At 36.0% G+C, this 20,713-nt stretch overlaps 2 protein-coding genes across 7 annotated transcripts; both read left to right on the top strand.

Annotated features, from left to right (window-relative positions):
* The first annotated feature begins 6,587 nt into the window (after positions 1-6,587).
* On the top strand, positions 6,588-20,277 carry LOC140811678 (scopoletin glucosyltransferase-like). Its single transcript, XM_073169717.1, has 3 exons — positions 6,588-6,661; positions 13,762-14,458; positions 19,315-20,277. The coding sequence occupies exons 2-3, from the start codon at positions 13,835-13,837 to the stop codon at positions 20,149-20,151; spliced, it is 1,461 nt and encodes a 486-aa protein (XP_073025818.1). The 5' UTR covers positions 6,588-6,661; positions 13,762-13,834; the 3' UTR covers positions 20,152-20,277.
* On the top strand, positions 6,659-8,502 carry LOC140811676 (scopoletin glucosyltransferase-like). Of its 6 annotated transcripts, none has more exons than XM_073169714.1 (2): positions 6,659-8,027; positions 8,414-8,502. In XM_073169714.1, the coding sequence occupies exons 1-2, from the start codon at positions 6,659-6,661 to the stop codon at positions 8,485-8,487; spliced, it is 1,443 nt and encodes a 480-aa protein (XP_073025815.1). In that variant the 3' UTR covers positions 8,488-8,502. The 6 variants fall into 6 exon arrangements, with proteins under 6 accessions (XP_073025815.1, XP_073025814.1, XP_073025813.1 ...); XM_073169713.1 differs by having other exon boundaries at positions 8,411-8,502; XM_073169712.1 differs by having other exon boundaries at positions 8,360-8,502.
* Positions 20,278-20,713: the final 436 nt, after the last annotated feature.

Here is a 20,713-nt window from a genome sequence, read left to right as displayed (position 1 = left end):
TAGTTATTTCGTACTAAGTTGTTGCATAGTTTTGACAATGTATCTTAGGACACAGTCGTCTGCCTTGGTCGTTGAATGTGTTAAATTTGTTTTTTTTATAAAGAAAACTGTACTTTGTACAAGACTTGATTTTATTTACTGGTTTCCTATTATTTTATCTACTGAATATTTATATTTCCAATTGCATACTTATTTTGTTCAATACTCTCTCTGTATCTAGACGATACTGTTTTTGGTTATTACTCTGTAACTATTGTTTTTCATACTTCGGATTTTAGCATTTTGACTAACAATCTTAAAGCATATTTCTTGCTTCCCAAATATTTGATCTTTTTTTCTCGTGTTTCAAGATATGACTATTAAATCAAATACATCAACACCATGTCCTACACGTGAATACAACAAAAGTCCTGCAATATTAATTAACTCAATCAATCTTGCAATTAACTCATTAACATGAAAAACCAAAAGACATTTCAACGATCATAAGACACAACTAACTCAAAAGTATAGAAAACCATAAGACATTCTCACATTCATGAACCATAAATTCAATTCAAACCTCTAACAATATTCCCTTGTTAATCTCTACACAAATCATCCCAAAAAGTTTTTCATAATTAAAACTACACCTAAAATACAGATTTGTCATTCCCAGCCCAAACGCATAGAAGCATTAATCACTGTACAATGAGCTTCAGATATTTGTCTTCGTTTTGCCATAGAATAAAGAGATTAACTCAAATCACTTTTCGTCAAAGATGCGCCTTACATATTTTTTCTGTTTCTTTCCTCTCCACCACCACTAGGTCAATTTCACTGTTTTCATAATGATAGATTATTAAACATCGACAAGTGTGATTTAGTGTTGTTTATCTTATTAGCTCAAGTGTGAAAACAAGAATATAATAGTTAAAGTATAAAATCTAAATATATCCATAACTAGAAATTAAAATTGTGATCTTTAATTTAAAATTACTAATGCAGTTCATTATATTATGAATAAAACGATAATGCTCAAGTAAACGCTTAATTAATAGTCATTAGTTTGATTCTCTTATCAATATCTTCTCGGACGAGCTTGTCATATAGACTTGTCCGGTGTGGTATACTTAACTAACGTGGTTCGGAGGCTATTGTGTTAATCTGAGAGTTTATCTAGTGCGAATCAAATGATAGTGACCACGAGTTTTCCTTGTAGGGTTGTTCAAACCTTTGTTGCCGAAGAAACGGTAAATCCAAATCGAAGAAACAAAAGACATAACTGAATCGAAAACTAAATTTTTAAATTTAGATATGAATGTCATAACCGAAGTTACATGGTTTGGTTTTAAATTATAAATGTCAAAATAGAACCGACTAAAAAACGAATTATAGTTAGATTAATAATTTTGTTTATGTTTTATTTAGATTATATATTTTATGAAATGATATTTAACTTATTAAAAATCTTTTTATAAATTTTTAAATGATTTTTATTTATTCAATTCATTTATATTTTATATTTAAAGATTTTAATACAAAAAACTAGCAAAAAAATTATATTTTAAAATAAATTTTAATTACTACTTTAAATCATTGTCAAAAGAGAATAAACTAAACCGAAATCACCAAACAATTTTGATAGAAAGCAAAAACGAACTAAAAGAAAATGCTCATGATATCAGATTATATATTTATAAAACCGAAAACCAAAAAAACTAAAATAAATTGCGTAAAACCGAACCGAGAGATGAACCACATTAGTTCTCTCACACACACACACACACACACACACACACACACATATATATATATATATATATATATATATATATATATATATATAAACAATCTTATCCAAATAATCAATCATGAAATTATTGGAATGAAATCACTTTATATAATTTGATTAAATATAATTATGGAATGTAATATAATTATGTATAATCGGTTTTGACTTTTGATATGTTGCTTGTCTCATTGTATTTACCGTCGAGATGATACAACACTTAGCAATGAGCACAAATATGAACACATGGTATATGAAAATTTTATATGTGACATATATTATATACACTGCGGTGTCAAACTTGAACTCTTTGATCTTGTTCAATGACAATATGTTTTATAACACATGTTCATTGTTTATTAAAAGTTTAGGAAAAAAATTGTTTAAATATACGATTCGAATCATACCAAACTCAGCGCAACAAAAATATAAAAAATGAGTGTACGAAACCAACATTACCTTTCAGCTAACCCTTCATTAACAATGTGTTTGGCAACCAGGATTTGGATTTCAAAATCCTATTTTTACTGTTTGGCAAGATGTTAAAAAAAATAGGATTCGGATTTGCTTATGATTTAATGGGATTTCATGGGATTTCCACAAGTATATCCAAATCCCATCAAATTTGATAAAATTTGGTGGGATTTGGATTTTAAAAACATAAAATTACTTTTTTATCCAACACATAATTCTCCACTAAAAGTTTCTAAGGGTAGTTTAGTAAAATTTTGAAATTCCAAATACGAATCATTTTTTCTCCAAACAAGAAATGGATTTGTAAATACCATTTTTAAATTTTAAACCAAACACCAAATGGAATTTCAAATACTTGAATTTCCAAATCCAATTCCAAATCCCACAAAATCCTCTCAAATCTTGGTTGCCAAACACACTGTTACTAATCTCACGAATTCTTTTAATTGACACCACAAACAACATTTGAGGCCAAAATTTGATAATGCTACTATTTGATTGCCTAATTAATTGTCCACGTTGGGTCATTAAATCTTTTACTTTTAAGTGTTGGGATTGATAATGTGTTACAGTCCAATTAAAAAAAAATGTTATTTATATTCCATAATTTTTTAATCACACTTTAACATATATTTTAATCTAATCCTCTTCCATAAATTTTGGTTAATCATCAAAATCTACCATACATTGTTTTTCGCATTAAATATTTAATAATTATATTTTAAAGTTTAATCATTTTTTATCATATAATAATAATAAATCATTTTTTTAATTCGTATAATTCTAAATACAACTTAAATTTTGATATGACATATAAATTTGATTTAATTTCAATAGTTAATTGAATGAAGTTAAGTTTGAACCGTAGTTTATTTAATTTGATATATATTGATCTCTAAGTATTTTAAATATATTCATTAATTTATTTTTATTTTTTATTTATGTAAAATTTTAATATGGAAAACATATTAAAGTTCTAAAATAAAAAATAAATCTCCGTAAAACTATTAATGTTGTGTAAGAGTAATGAAATTTTGGTAAATCGAAATTTTGCACACGCCAAATTTTTTATGTGTTTTGTAGGAAAAAAAAGATTAACCAAAAATTTATGTACCCTTACTGATACTTTGGATAATCATTTTGTTATTTAAAATTTTATTTGTATGATAAAAATGTTAAATATTTTTTGAAATGTGATATTCACACAACAATTTAATATCATTAAAAGAACCGAAGACCCTAAAGAAGGTATAAAATATTGTTAGAATAATTACTTTGCCCTAATTTTTTTGATTGACAAAGTAACATCGTTGAGTTATTACAAAAAACCAGCCGCTACTTTGTTTTTCAGGTTTCCGACCGCCGATGTAAAGTATAGTCGCTCCAATGTTCTATGCATCACCAGATGCAGATCATATATCTTCTGACCGTTATGTTTTAAATACAATCTATTTTTCTCAAACCACCTGTTAGAAGTGTGTAAATCAATAAGATACATTTTTCAAACCACTCAGAAATTATCGGTTTAGTAATAGTTCATTACCAACTTCCGATGTGACAAAAAGTTTCCTAAAGTGACAAGTCCAACTAGTTTTTAGAAGCTAGGATATACAAGACGATTTGTAGTCTACAATGATGATATAGACAAGTTCGTTATGTCGAAAAATAGTACAAGTGATCTTTGGAAAGCATATCCGACCGTTGAAGTTTACCAACTATAAATATGTTGTTGCAGATTCAAAAAATCTCTCCAGGAATTCTCACCTGTTACAATCTGCATCATAAAGATTTCTGACCCCATGATACAATTTACGAATCACAATCGTACATTTTTGTATTGGTGATAAGCCTTTTATTCTCGTAGCATGTTTCTCTGCAGAAGATATGATGAATGATTCTCGAGTGCATTCATTATGAGAAGGAATAGCCATTTTCGTAATTGAAATCATCTTCGAAATATTTGATATGGATACATTGGGTTTGTGGAGAAATAATCATGGAAGAGCCATGTGTGTATGACTTCCGGATTTTTTTTTATGAACCTTCTTCTTTGCTCCGTATCATTATTATTTTGATATGCTTCAACTATTTTTCGAATTTGTTGAAGTATCAATAACATCAGTTCTTCCCCCATATCATAATATTTGTCATCAATTTCAACTTGGGTTTTTTTCACTTGTGGAGTCGGAGCAATTGGAATATTGAGACATTTTGGAAGAAACAAATTTAAGTCTGTTGTTTCCAAACGATGTGCTTTTAGAATTAAGAATTGCACAGCACATGGTGTCTACATAGTATTATTGTCATGCAACAACTACATTTTTACGGTTAGTTTGCAACTTTTTTTTTCCAATTGCCACTTTGTAACAATTAGTTTCAAACGACTACATTACATTAATTGAAAGAAGAAATACATCAATTAAAATTATAATTAAATTAATTAAAATTTAATTTAATTGAAAATTACATTAATTGAAAATAAAATTACATTAAAACTTAAAGGTTGACTACACATTTTAGATATTTCATCTCCTGCTAATCTCCTGACATAGACGTTCATAAAATATAAGTAATCTATCATTTACGAAGTATCCTTGGAAAGTATTGTGTATTTCTTCATCTTATGTTGGTGATACTTAGATTCAGATTTGGCTAAGATAGCTTTTATTTCATCTCATCTATTTCGATATGTCTTTGTTTCACTTCAACTTTAGCAATTTAATGCTTGTATACTTAGTAAACTTTGCAAACATATTGTTCAAGTTTTCTGTCATATCCTCCATGACCGATTTTGCTTTGCTTTTTTGTTTTGTTTTTGCTACCTTCTGACCCATTGGACGAGTGTCTCGATTTTGAGGTGATCAGTAGATTTTAGAGTAAACATTGGACGTTATTTCATTATTCTCCGCGCATGCTTGAGATTAAATGAAATGCCTTTTTTTTCACGATATTTTCATTCGCAAGCCTCAATATATCCTCATCGTTGTAATCGATTCGATATCCACTTTAAACTATATTATAATTTGTGTTGAAGCAATATACATTTTTTTGAATTGCATTTTGCCGGTGCGATCATATCACACTTGTACTTCTGTTTGTGAACCTGCTAGACGATTCTCATTATAGTAGCTTGCATCATGTCCGCTAAAAGAATTTGCCTTCTGACCATTGTCGGTGATTGAGTCATCGCTAATAGCGACAAACTTCTCGCTAATACCTAGTCTTAAACATGTCTCTAGGTTGACCACTTTCTTGTACTCTCAACGTCTGAATCAGTCTTTCCAAATCTGTGAGGTCAATTGGGGATTCACATTCGGGTAGTTGAGTCTCCGAGACACAATTCGGAGTTACCAGTTCTTTTTTCCGCAGGCATATCGTTTGCTTGTGGGTTAGAAAATTCATAAAAAAAAAGACGCAATGATATGGATTGTTCACATTTTGGCAACATTCAAGTGTACTTGGCATTTGATATGGAGCTCGGGACATCATTCGGATGATTCGAAGAATTTGCAAAACTCTGAAAATTTGTAACAAACTAAAAACTTGAAAACTGAGGTGTATATTGTGTAGAAGAACCAAATTGAGAATATTGATAATTTGGCAGACTTTGTGAATAGGGAGAAAAAAAACATTTTCTTCTAATATGTTGGTAGAATTTACGAAATTTCTAAAAAAATCTCATGTTATTTTCATCCATTTCAAATAAAAAATATGATAATAGAAATAAATAATAAAAAAATTGAGATGATAAGAATAGTAGAGGAAATATTTTGAGAGTGATTTATGAAGTATAATAATGTCTTGGGATTAATAAAATCATATGTAGATACTAATGAATATTTATAAATTAATTTTTTATTTAGCAGTTGTGAATTTTATAGATATATATAAATTCAGATATATGAAAAAATAATTAGAAAAAAGAAAAATAGATTTTTTTTTTACATTTAGCCGTTGGCTACACGCCTTAACACCAGTGTGAGATGCGACGGGGCTGTTTTGTTTATAACCCTGGTTAAATTTTTTTTTTAAAAAATAGCCTCCAGTAGTGTATTTGTTCACTATATGGGAGTGTTATTTTTTTAAAAAAAATTTGACCAAGTCTATTTTCCCAAATATCCCGATGCGACGTTGGTTTTGGTGTTATTACATGTGGGTGCCCTTTGATCCATGCCAAGTTCTGTACAAGGACGTTCAGGACCTTTAAATTTGCTGGATTTTGTGCGGTTGAATGGGACATGACAGAAAACAGCTTTATCTCCAAACTTTAATCGAAGAAGAAATAAAATATGCAGGTTGACAGGAAATTATGATAATGGCGAAGATAAATAAGGTGGAGGGAGTAGAAAGAGATCCTGAGAACATATTTTTGTCATCTCAACTCCTTTCTAATCTCTTCAAATTTCCGTCATTATGGTTCAGCTACATGCTTTCTTCTTTCCCTTTTTGGCTCAAGGTCACCTGATTCCTTTACTAGAAATGGCCAAATTATTCACTTCAAGAGGTGTAAAATCCACCATAATCTCCACTCCTTTCTTTGCAGAACCCATCAAAGAAAAACTTACCCAAGAATCAGGGATCGATATTGGTTTAAAAATAATCAAATTTCCACATCCAGAATCCGGATTACCGGATCATGTCGTTAGCGTCGAGCTAGTAAACACAGATGAATTATTTTCACAGTTTGGTAAAGCCATAGCTATGATGCAAGAACCATTTGAGGAGCTGGTCCATGGATTTAAGCCCGATTTTATTGTTTCGGACATGTTCTTCCCTTGGACTGTCGATTCTGCGGCGAAATTCGATATCCCGAGATTGATTTTCCATGGAACGAGCTGTTTAGCGCTCTGTGTGGGCGAGCAAATGCAGCGGCACAAGCCTTTCAAGAATGTTTCCTCGGATTCGGAATCGTTTTTTGTGCCTGATCTTCCTCACCGGCTCGAGTTTCTTAGGACACAAATATGTGTAGCCGATTTAGAAGAACATGAGAGTGACTTTGGCAGGCTTCTAAAGCAAGTGAGGGAATCTGATAGGAGAAGCTACGGTGTTTTGGTAAACAGTTTTTACGAGCTGGAACCTGCTTACTCTGATCATTACAGGACGGTTTTGGGAAGAAGATCATGGAACATAGGCCCTTTATTTTTATGCGACAGTGGAAATAATGAAGGAAGAGGACACAGGGGGAAGAAATCTGCCGTTGATGCAGACAAATGGAAGTCGTGGCTGGACTCAAGAGAGCCCGATTCTGTTGTTTACGCCTGTTTCGGAAGCATGACAAGCTTTACTCATGCTCAGTTACACGAAATAGGAATCGGGCTCGAAGCATCGGGGCAAGATTTCGTATGGGTACTTAGAAAATGTGAAAACAAAGAAGATGAAATCGAAGATTGGAGGCCCGAAGGATTCGAAGAACGAATGAAAGACAAAGGGTTGATCATTAGAGGATGGGCACCGCAGTTGATGATTCTAAATCATCCGGCAATAGGGGTTTTCGTGACGCACTGTGGATGGAATTCGACTTTGGAAGGCATATGCGCCGGGGTCCCTATGGTGACATGGCCCTTGTTTGCAGAACAGTTTTTTAACGAAAAATTGGTGACTGATGTTTTGAAGACCGGTGTTTCTGTTGGAAATAAAATATGGCGGAAAGCCGGCAGCGAAGGGGTGGCGAGTGCGGCGGTGTCTACGGCGGTGCGGCAAGTAATGGTAGGGGAAGAGGCGGAGGAAATCAGATGCAGAGCTAAGGAGTGGAAGGAAATGGCAAGAAAGACTGTTGGAGAAGGTGGATCTTCTTACAATGGTTTAAGTGCATTGATTGATGAATTGAGCAAACTTAATGGACGTTGAAATATAATAAATTGGAATTTGTATTTGATGTCGATCTTTTCTTACAAATTCGAGCCTGTACTAATCATCAGAAGATATGGTTTTTCATCTATGATATCTTATATTTCGATTCGATTTTACATGCTTTATTTTGATTTTAGAATTATATAATCTTATATCCGTATATTTTACTTAATTTTTTTTTTTATGTAGACGGTTAGATTTATTTGGTTTTCACATGTAAATGGTGAGAACCTGAAATTCCAGCAGCAACTCATATTTCAGAAGCTGGTATTTTTCCAGCAGACAGAATTCAGCAGCAGAAGAGCGAGAAAACAGCAGACATGTATTTTCCAGCAGACAGAATCCATCAGCAGAAGAGCGAGAAAGCAGCAGACAGTTACTTACACTTGTAACTGAAGCATTAACACGGAATAAAGGCTGTTAATGGCAGATTATGGTTATTAATTGAGAGGCTAACAGTCAGAATTTGGCCTATAAATAACACTCTCAAACCTCTGAATTGGGTTACACAAATTTTGAGACTATCACTTGAATTTTCGAGCTAAAGGAGTACTTATTTTCGGGCGGTAGAATCCAGTAGGAAGTGCAACCAGAATTCCAGTAGACTTCAACCGAAATTCTAGCAAATCACAGTAAGTGGGCTTATATATAAGTATCTTGAAATTCGTTTGGTAATTCTGTTTTAAAGTTCAGTTCTGTATGTTTGATTTCTGATATATGATTTTGAAGCACTGAAACTCCCTAGTGAACTAATGGTAGGAATATATATTCTGAACATTTCTGAATTCTGATTCTGATTCTTGCATCACCCCTTAGAGGAGAGAAGATATAGGGGACTGATATCAGTTTAGCCATGAAATTCACTAACGTGCTCAGTGCTTACTAATTCTGATTTCTGTTCTGAAACCTGTGATCTCTGAATTCTGATTACTGTTCTGAAAATAAGAATTTTTCTGTACATTATTGTATTACTGTTTCTGTAAAAATGGTTTTTGAACACTAAGAGTTATTCCCGCCCCTGCTTATTGAGTGACAACCATATCACTCTCCCACTAAACCTATCTCAGATAAAAGCGAGGAGGAAAAGTTAGAGGAAGAAGAGCAGATTCAATTCTGGGCTGGTGAAAAAGACAGTTGTTTATTAGTTCTAGTTTATGTTTATTCCGCTGCATCTGTTAAGATACTGTAATATTTGGTTTTACATTTCCGCTGTAAAACATTAGTGATTCGAGTTGTATAAGACAATGAATTATTTCGTATTATGAATAAAAGACTGGTTTCTGAATTTTGTACTTCTGAGGCTTGTTGTTTTCGAATGTAAATTTGAGAGCAACGCCGGTGTCAACCAACCCCCGTCTCGGGGCGTGACATAAATCAATCACACCTACAGTTGTTCTTGGTCATTTCTCACATATCTTACCTTATTTCATCCTTTCAAATTTAAGCATTCATATTTAAAGTGTGTTTTGGTAAACAGTTTTTACGAGCATATCCTTTTACCACCAATCTAGCACGATACCGCTCCACTTGGTTATTGTCATCACGCTTGATCTTATAGATCCATCTGTTTCCAATGGCTTTCTTTCCTCGTGGTAGTGTAACAAGATCCCAAGTTTTATTTCTGTCTAATGCCTCCAACTCTTCTTGCATTGCTATTATCCACAGAGATACATCCGATCTTTGAGTAGCCTCGTGGAAACACGATGTCTCACCATCCTCTGATAATAGACAATATGCAATATTGCTTTCAGTGACATAATCTGAAAGCCAACCTGGTGGTCTTCTGTCTTAAGTTGACTGCCTCATATTGGAAACCTCAGACTCAACATGTTCTTGTTCTTCGTGCTCTGGTACTGCTTCACAAGAAACTTGACTTTCGTTCGTCTTATTTTCCACCTGAAAAATAGTAGTTTCTAAATTCGGTATATCTTTGTCTCTCTTTACTTTATCTTCCTAGAAGATAACATCCCTGCTGATGACAAGCTTGTGAACAGTAGGATCCCACAAGAGAAACCCCTTTACTCCATCAGCATAACCCAAGAAGATACATTTTCTTTATTTCGAATCCAACTTCGATCTTTCTTGCTCGTTGTACAGAACGTACACAGGACTTCCAAATGTATGCAAATGAGAATAATCTATCGGCTTCCCGGTCCACCTCTCCATCGGAGTCTTCAGATCAATCGCCACTGAAGGAGAACGATTGATAATTTAACAAGTGGTTTTGACTGCCTCTGCCCAAAATGACTTGTCTAGACCCGCAGTCCTCAACATAGCTCTTGTTCTGTCCAACAAGGTCCTATTCATCCGCTCTGTCACTCCATTCTGTTGATATGTGTAAGCCGTCGTAAACTGTCTTTTGATGCCCTCATGTTGACAAAATGCATCAAATTCGTCACTGGTATATTCTTCTCCATTGTCAGTCCTCAAAAACTTGATTTTCTTTTTAGAATCAAGTTCAACCCGCGCTTTGAAATCTTTGAAGATCTGGAAAACATCTGATTTCTTCTTGATCGGATACACCCAACATCTCCTAGAAAAATCATCAATGAACGAGACAAAGTATCTCGCTCCTCTTAGGGATACAACCGGGGCTTTCCAAACATCCGAATGAATCAGCTCCAATATGATTTTTCTCCTGGCAGTAGAAGTGCCAAACTTTAATCTGTGTTGTTTACTGATAACACAGTGCTCACAAAAAGGTACTGGCACTTTTGTAAGTCCCGGCAGCAGCTTCCGTTCTGAGAGAATTTTCAATCCCCGTTCTGACATATGCACGAGCTTTCTATGCCATAACACTGTTAATTCTTCTCCTGAACCAATTGATGCAACAACTAGTTCTGCCTCTTTGTGTGTTTCTCTCAACAATACATCAGATTTGCAGCAACTTTTTCCGCCTTCATAACCACAAGCGCTCCTTTCACAATTTTCATAATCTCATTCTCAATACGGGTTTTGCACCCGATGTCATCCAATTGCCCCAAGGACAAAAGATTCTCCGTAAGTCCTTTCACATGTCATACCTCCTGAATGGTGCCATCAAACATTTTTATTTTGATAGTACCGACCCCAGCGATTTCCAACGCACGATCATTTTCCATGAATACAGATCCTCCTGAGACTGGTTCATAATGATCAAATCATTCTCTCCGAGACGCCATGTGCCACGTCGCTCCTGAATCCATTATCCATGTGTCACAAAATTTGTGCCTGCCTTCTGCAACTGTTGCCGTTTCGCTGAATAATATTTCACCACTGTCTGAAGTACTTGCCACATTTCCTTGAGAAATTTTATCGATACTCGTACACTCTTTCTTGAAGTGCCATTTACCGCCACATTTAAAGCAGTAAATATTTTTCTTCTTACTTCTCGACTTTGATCTACCTCGTCTTTGGCTCCCATTAGATTCGCGGTCCATAAATCTTCCTTTTATCATCGGTAAAGCCTCTACCTACTTCGAGGTTACCAACCTATCTTCCTTATTCTTGCGCCAGATTTCTTCTCCGAGAACCGTAGTTAAGACATCGTCAATCTTAGAAAGCCCAAAAGAATATTATTGGTAATGTTGATGATAAGTTGATCATATGAATCTGGTAGACTTTGAAGTAGAAGCTCCGCACATTGATTTTCCCCTATTTTATGCCTCATAGAAGTGAGTTGGGCAAATAGAGTATTTAGTGTATTGATATGGTCGGTCATCGATGAGGATTTTGCCATCTGAAGAGTATAAAGCATTCTCTTTAGGAAAATCATGTTGTGTAACGACTTGACCTCGTACATCTTTGTCAGAGTATCTCATATAACTTTTGTTGTTCGTATCTCAGATATACTTGACAATACTTCGTTTGCTATAGCCAAGTGAAAATTGGCACAATTCACGAACTGCAATGAAATTTTAAACCAAGGCTATGATACAACTTGTTGGTCCCACGTGCGGAATTTGAGATAATAAATCCGAAAATAAAGAATAAATTGGACACCGAGATTTACGTGGAAAATCCCAAAAAATTATTAGGGTAATAACCACGGGCAAGATGAAAAGAATTCCACTATAATATTTTGTGGTGTACAACTCACTCACTGTGTTTCCAAATAGAACACACACTCTCTTAATACAGGAGAACAAACACCTCACAAATATTATAGATCTAAGCACTCAAATGCTATAGGATGAGAGAAAACTCGAAGAATGGATGATTTCAGAATGAAGGGGGAGCTCTATTTATAGAGCCCCTTGACCGTGTGAAAACGCGTCGCTGTAATTGATTTCGATATCCACTTTAAACTCTATTATAATTTGCGTTAAAGCGATATAACTTCTTTTGAATTGTATTTTGCCGATGCGCTCATATCACACTTACACTTTTGTTGGGTGAACTTGGTAGACAATTCTCATTGCAGTAGCTTGCAACATGTCCCCTAAAAGAATTTGTCTTCTGACCATTGTCGGTGACTGAGTCATCGCTAATAGTGACGAACGATCTCCCTTAGACTAGTCTTAGACATTTCTCTAGGTTGACCACTTTCTTCTACCCTCAATGTCTCAATCAGTCTTTCCAAATCTACAAGGTCAATTGGGGATTCACGTTCGGGTAGTTGAGTCTCCAAGACACAATTTGGAGTTACCGGTTCCTTTTTCCGCGGCATATCGGTTGCTTGTTGTTCAAAAAATTCATAAAAAAATGACGCAATGATATGGATTGTTCATATTTTGAACATTCCATTAGACAATGGATGCTATTCATTCCGATTTTTTTTGTATTTTGCTTTTTTTTACCTCTTGTTTGAAGTGAAAACAAAGAAGATCGGATTGTATTGTATATGAGAAAATTTTTTGAATTCTATATTCAACGAATAATTAATCCGAAAGGCTTGTTCTCACTATAAACTACGCAATTAGCTGTTCGAGCCAGCAACACAAGAGGAGACAGATAAAAAAGAAAAGTGTTGACATTTGATATGGAGCTCGGGGCATTATTCGGATGATTCAAAGAATTTCCAAAACCCTGAAAATTTATAACAAACTAAAAATTTGAAAATCAAGGTGGATATTGTGTAAAAGAACCAAATTGAGAATATTGATAATTTGGTAGAATTTGTGAATTTGGGGGAAAAAACATTTTCTTCTATTATGTTTCTAGAATTTACGAAATTTCTAAATAAAACATTATTTTCACCCATTTCAAATAAAAAATATGATAATAGAAATAAATAATAAAAAAATTGAGATGATAAGAATAGTAGAAGAAATATTTTAAGTATAATAATGTCTTGGGATTAATAAAATAATATGTAGAAATTAATGAAAAATAATAAATTAATATTTTATTTTTAATTAAAATAACTGTTATTTAGCCGTTGTGAATTATATATATATATATATAGCATGGATCAAAGGGCACCCGGCCACACCATGTAATAACACCAAAACCAACGGCTAAATGTAAAAAATAATCTATTTTTCTTTTTTCCTAAATATTTTTTCATAAATCTGAATTTATATTCTGTACAAGGAGGACGTTCACGACCTTTAAATTTAATGGATTTTGTGCGGTTGAATGGACATTACAGAAAAACAGCTTTATCTCCGAACTTTAATGTAAGAAGAAATAAAATATGCAGGTTGACAGGAAATTAAGATATGGCGAAGATAAATAAAGTGGAGGAGAAGAAAGAGATCCTGAGAACATATTTTTGTCTTATCAACTCCTTTCTAATCTCTTCAAATTTCCGTCATTATGGGTCAGCTACGTGCTTTCTTCTTTCCCTTTTGGGCTCAAGGTCACATGATTCCTTTACTAGAAATGGCCAAATTATTCACTTCAAGAGGTGTAAAATCCACCATAATCTCCACTCCTTTCTTTGTAGAACCCCTCAAAGAAACATTTACCCAAGAATCAGGGATCGATATTGGTTTAAAAATCATCAAATTTCCACATCCAGGATCCGGATTACCGGATCATGTCGTTAGCCTCGAGCTAGCAAACACGGATGAATTAGTTTCACAGTTCGGTAAAGCCATGGCTATGATGCAAGAACCATTTGAGGAGCTGATCCATGAATTTAAGCCCGATTTTATTGTTTCAGACATGTTCTTCCCTTGGACTGTCGATTCTGCGGCTAAATTCGATATCCCGAGATTGGTTTTCCATGGAACGAGCTGTTTAGCGCTATGTGTGGGCGAGCAAATGCAGCGGCACAAGCCTTTCAAGAATGTTTCCTCGGATTCGGAATCGTTTTTCGTGCCTGATCTTCCTCACCGACTCGAGTTTCTTAGGACACAAATGTGTCAAGCCGATCTCGAAGAACATGAGAGTGACTTTGGCAGGCTTCTAAAGCAAGTGAGGGAATCGGATCGGAGTGTTGAAAGAGAGAACAAATGAGGACAAATATAGGAACTCGTGTTTTACATAATACGTTTTCTCTTCTTTAGTGTAGTATAAATACATGTACACAGTAGACTCAATTTTATAACTCTGATTTTCTGTTATAAGATTTCTTCCTTCTGGAAGTTCGGTTATGGATGCTTCTTCTTTCCGCGATAACCTAGCTCACTTTAACATGGTATCAGAGCCATCAATTGAGCTTCCGCCACTCCAATTTTGAACTTGTTGTCTCGCGATTCAGTGCAGGAAAGTGAATCTCTACGTGAGCAACTTCAAATTGAGCTACTGGAGTTTTTTTTTTTTTGAGCAGGTATGGCGGTTAATATTGGATTCAATGATCCACTCTACATTCATCCATCTGATACTCCTGGTACGTGTCTTGTTACTGATCATCTATCTGGAATTGACAATTACGGAGTATGGAGTCGAGCAATGCTCATCGCATTGCGTGCGAAAAACAAAACTGGTTTCATTGATGGAACGTGCAAAAGACCTCCCCTGGATCAGCCTACTGTTCATCAATGGGAGCGTTGCAATGCATTGGTGCTCTCATGGATCAAGAATTCAGTCTCGAAGGAAATTTTTGGGGGAATCGTCTATGCACTAGATGCCTCTGTTGTTTGGACTGATCTCAAAGATCAATTTGATAAAGTCAATGGTTCGAGAATTTTTGCTCTTCACCGAGACATTGGAAGATTAACACAAGCTAGCAACACGGTGTCGAGTTATTATTGTAAGATGAAGCAATTATGGGACGAGTATTCATCGCTGGTTGTATTGCCCTCATGTGCATGTGATACGGCAAGACAATATATTTCACATGATCAGCAGCAGAAACTTCTACAATTTTTAATGGGGCTCAATGACAGTTATGCTCACATTCGAAGCCAAATATTGATGATGAGTCCTCTGCCCTCAGTTGATCAAGCCTTTTCCATTATATCTCAAGAAGAGACACATAGGTCCCTCTCTGTTGTGGAACTACCATCAACAGCATTCTTCTCCACACAAGGCAAGTTTGGTAATCAACACAAGGATGTATTAACTTGCGATTATTGTCATATGCATGGCCACACAAAGGAATTTTGTTACAAACTTGTTGGTTATCCTCCGGGTCACAAGCTGTACAAAGTCAACAACAACAACAGGAAGGGAGGACAAAATGGCAGATTTTACAAGGACAAGGATTATTCCAAGAAACCATATGCTAACTTGAAAGATACCACACAAGTTGAGACCTCCATTCTGCCATGCACAGAGGATTTTAGTGCAGCCACTCCTTCGGTCTTCACACCTGCTCAATATGCCGAGATCTTGAAGATGCTGGGAACGCATAAGACTCCTTCCCCTTCTGTGGCAGAACCAGTGGTGAATATGGCAGGTATACCTGTTAACACAGATCTCTCATCGCATTGGATAATTGACAGTGGTGCTAATGAACATATGGTTGGCAATTTAAAGATGTTGCAAGATTCTAGATCTGTAGCAAATTCCCCTAGGTCCGTGAGGCTGCCAAATGGTGCCAAGGCTACTGTCAATAGAATAGGGTCTGTGTTGTTCACTAATTCCATTATTCTTGACCATGTCTTACACATGCCAGACTTCAATTTCAACCTACTTTCAATCTCCAAATTCACCAAAGATCACAATTGTTTTGTTACATTTTATCCCCATGTTTGCCTATTTCAGGACCTCAAGACTGGGAGATTAATGGGGACTGGTAAAGAATTCAATGGACTTTATCATCTTGACACAAGATCCTTCTCAAGCTCTAGCTCTAATCTAGTACCTTCTATTCCACTTCATAATTCTGTTTGTAATAGCATTGTTGATAATGTCACCTCATTGGTTACTGCATCTGTTGACCATTTTGTTTGGCACAAACGTTTAGGACACATGTCCATATCTAGAATGCAAATGCTATCTTTTCTGCCGAATTCTGTATGTCTTCCTCACTGTTCGGTTTGTCCAATGTCTAAACAAACAAGAATACAATTTCCTTCCAAGAGCTTATCTAAATCATCTAGCTGTTTTACCTTAATTCATGTTGATATTTGGGGACCCTTTCATACCCCCACATATAATGGTGAGAGATATTTTCTCACCATCGTGGATGACTTCTCCAAAGCGACATGGGTTTACCTAATGCATTTTAAGACTGATGTGTTACAGATCCTGAAAAATTTCTTCCAAATGGTGCGTACTCAATTTTCTGTAATTGTGAAGGTTATTCGAACAGATAATGCGAGTGATTTCTTTAAAGGCACTTGCACTTTGCTGTTTAACTCTTTAGGAATCATACACCAAAGTTCTTGTCCTTATACTCCACAACAAAATGGAGTGGTTGAACGCAAACATAGACACATACTAGACATAGCTAGAGCTCTCCGTTTTCAATCCTCATTGCCATTAAAATTCTGGGGAGATTGTGTCCTAACTTCATGTTATCTTATTAATCGTACTCCTAGTCCCTTAATCAAAGGCAAAACCCCATATGAAATGTTGTTCCATAAACCTCCAACTTTTGATCACCTTCGTGTATTCGGTTGCTTGTGCTATGCCACCTCCCTAACCCTTAAAGACAAGTTCTCTGCTCGAGCAATTCCATGTGTATTTTTGGGTTATTCCAGCACACAAAAAGGATATAGGGTCATGAGTTTGGGTGAAAAAAAGTTTTCAGTGTCAAGAGATGTGGTTTTCTATGAAAATCTCTTTCCCTTTGCCACTTCTGATCCGCCTTTACCCATTTTCCCTTCTCATGATGCTGACAATTCTCCTTCACTTCAGTTGGATTCTGTTGAGGATATGGTCCATGATCCTTTGGAATTTGTCCATCCTCCAACCCAACCTCCTGTTGTTCAAGAGGTCCCAATGGTTTCTCAGCCTCACAAACGATCTTCACGTGTTTCTGTGCCTCCCGTTTGGACCAAGGACTATTCTTGTCCTACATTGTCACATAGCCACCTAGCTACTTCCAAATATCCCATCACTCGGTATCTCAATTATGCCAAGTTTTCCAGCCCTTATCTGTCATTTTTGGCCCGAATTTCTGTTGACAAAGAGCCTACATCTTATCAGGAGGCTATCTTGGACCCTAGATGGAAGGCCGCTATGGATCTAGAATTGGCAGCATTGGAATCTAATCATACGTGGGATTTGGTACAACTGCCTACTGGGAAACGATCCATTGGGTGTCGATGGGTTTATAAGATTAAACGCCACCCTGATGGTACGGTTGATCGTTTTAAGGCTCGTCTAGTAGCAAAAGGCTATACACAACAAGAAGGGGTGGATTATCATGACACATTTTCTCCTACCGCTAAGATTGTTACCATCAGATGTTTGATAAGTGTTGCGGCTGCGAAACATTGGCCACTTTACCCAAATGGATGTAACCAATGCTTTCCTCCAAGGTGACTTGGATGAAGAAGTGTTTATGCAGGTACCACCTGGACATTCTCTTCAAGGGGAGCAGCATGTTTTTCGACTACTTAAATCTCTCTATGGCCTCAAACAGGCTTCACGCCAATGGAATGCTAAATTTGCTAATGTCATGCGATTGGCAGGTTTTGTCCAATCACCCCATGACCATTCTCTTTTCACTAAACGTGACAACCTACATATCACTCTATTGTTAGTCTATGTGGATGACATTGTGATCACTGGTAGTGATGAGCAGGCTATTTCAGACCTCAAAGTGTTTTTACATTCTCATATTCATATCAAGGATCTTGGGTACTTGCGTTTTTTTCTTGGCATTGAAGTGGCACGGTCCAAGGAGGGGATTTATCTGAATCAACGGAAATATGTGTTAGATTTATTAGCAGACTCTGGGTTAACAGGTGCTAAACCGTGTGACGCACCTGTTGTGCAACATCAGAAGTTCACCAGCCATGCCATGGATGAGTTTATTCGACAGAGTTCTGCTCGTGATCTTGATGATAGCCTACTGACCGATTCTTCTGCTTATAAAAGATTGGTTGGGAGACTTATTTACCTTACTATCACAAGACCTGACATTTGTTATGCCGTGCAAGTTCTTAGTCAATTCATGCATGCGCCAAAGAAATCACACATGAATGCTGCTTTACGTGTGCTTCGCTACCTAAAATCTGCACCAGGTTTGGGAATTATGTTATCAGCAACTAATACTTTTACGTTGCATGCTTACTGTGACTCTGATTGGGCAGCGTGTCCGATGACACGTCGATCAGTTACGGGTTATTGCATCAAGCTAGGAAACTCTTTGATCTCCTGGAAATCTAAAAAGCAAAGCACAGTGTCGCGTTCGTCGGCAGAAGCGGAATATCGAGCAATGGCAAGCACTACATGTGAAATAACTTGGATCCTCGGTTTATTAACAGATATGAGAGTGACATTATGCACAACACCAACCTTGTATTGTGATAACCAGGCGGCTTTACACATTGCGGCTAATCCGTTATACCATGAGCGCACCAAACATATAGAAATTGATTGCCATTTGATTAGGGAGAAGATCAAGAATGGTGTAATCAAAACGGAATACGTTTCTACTACCGAGCAACTTGCTGATATCCTTACAAAAGGTTTGAGCCGAGAGCAACATTCTTATTTGTTGTCCAAGATTGGTGTCTCGAACCTACACCAATCTTGAAGGGGAGTGTTGAAAGAGAGAACAAATGAGGACAAATATAGGAACTCGTGTTTTACATAATACGTTTTCTCTTCTTTAGTGTAGTATAAATACATGTACACAGTAGACTCAATTTTATAACTCTGATTTTCTGTTATAAGATTTCTTCCTTCTGGAAGTTCGGTTATGGATGCTTCTTCTTTCCGCGATAACCTAGCTCACTTTAACACGGAGAAGCTACGGTGTTTTGGTAAACAGTTTTTACGAGCTGGAACCTGCTTACTCTGATCATTACAGGACGGTTTTGGGAAGAAGATCGTGGAACATAGGCCCTTTATTTTTATGCGACAGTGGAAATAATGAAGGAAGAGGACACAGGGGGAAGAAATCTGCCGTTGATGCAGACAAATGGAAGTCATGGCTGGACTCAAAAGAGCCTGATTCTGTTGACTACGCCTGTTTCGGAAGCCAAACAAGCTTTACTCATGCTCAGTTACACGAAATCGGAATCGGGCTCGAGGCATCGGGCCAAGATTTCGTATGGGTACTTAGAAAATGTGTAAACCAAGAAGATGAAATCGAAGACTGGATGCCCGAAGGATTCGAAGAACGAACGAAAGACAAAGGGTTGATTATCAGAGGATGGGCGCCGCAGTTGCCGATTCTAAATCATCCGGCAATAGGGACTTTCGTGAGACACTGTGGATGGAATTCGACTTTGGAAGGCATATGCGCCGGGATCCCTATGGTGACATGGCTCTTGTCTGCAGAACAGTTTTTTAACGAAAAATTGGTGACTGATGTTTTGAAGACCGGTGTTTCTGTTGGAAATAAAATATGGCGGAAAGTAGGCAGCGAAGGGGTGGCGAGTGCGTCGGTGTCTATGGCGGTGCGGCGAGTAATGATAGGGGAAGAGGCGGAGGAAATCAGATGCAGAGCTAAGGAGTGGAAGGAAATGGCAAGAAAGGCTGTTGGAGAAGGTGGATCTTCTTACAATGATTTAAGTGCATTGATTGATGAATTGAGCAAACAATTAACGGACGTTGAAATATAATAAATTGGAATTTGTATTTGGTGTCTATCTTTTCTTATAGATTATACTAATCATCAGAAGTAATGGTTTTTCATCTATTCTATCTGTTAATTCTATTTGATTTTACATGATTTATTTTGATTTTAGAATTATATAATCTGATATCCGTAAATTTTACTGAATTTTTTTTTATGTAGACGGTTAGATTTATTCGGTTTTCACATGTAAATCAATCACACCTACAGTTGTTCTTGGTCATTTCTCACATATCTTACCTTATTTCATCCTTTCAAATTTAAGCATTCATATTTAAAGTGTGTTTTTTCATATAAAAATAATTTTTTTAGAAGAAAATAAAATCTAGTATCACTAGCTCCATGTTACGAAATTACTCGAGTTCTCAAATGAGCATAATATACCATTTGGGAAAGTAGAGAAAGAGTTAAGTCTAATAGCTAGGAGGTTGAACATTTCTGCATGTAGCTTCTGGGTGATGCAAAGATTGGTTCCATGAACGTTGCACAAAATGGATTCATGCTCCATCCTCTTAGTTTCAAATAGCTCGTTCAAGATTGTTTCTGAG

The sequence above is a fragment of the Primulina eburnea genome, chromosome 14 (assembly GCF_022965805.1).
Source record: "Primulina eburnea isolate SZY01 chromosome 14, ASM2296580v1, whole genome shotgun sequence".
Taxonomy (NCBI): Eukaryota; Viridiplantae; Streptophyta; class Magnoliopsida; order Lamiales; family Gesneriaceae; genus Primulina; species Primulina eburnea.
Note: the sequence above shows the minus strand (reverse complement) of the source record. Positions and strands in the feature narration are given on the sequence as shown.

Excerpts from the sequence above, each read along its gene's own strand:
- LOC140811676 (XM_073169711.1), top strand. The coding sequence starts at position 6,659 with ATGGTTCAGCTACATGCTTTCTTCTTTCCCTTTTTGGCTCAAGGTCAC. Across the intron at positions 8,028-8,356 it reads AAGAAAGACTGTTGGAGAAG|AAGCTGGTATTTTTCCAGCA; the intron begins GTGGATCTTCTT and ends CTCATATTTCAG.
- LOC140811678 (XM_073169717.1), top strand. The coding sequence starts at position 13,835 with ATGGGTCAGCTACGTGCTTTCTTCTTTCCCTTTTGGGCTCAAGGTCAC. Across the intron at positions 14,459-19,314 it reads TGAGGGAATCGGATCGGAGT|CTCACTTTAACACGGAGAAG; the intron begins GTTGAAAGAGAG and ends GCGATAACCTAG.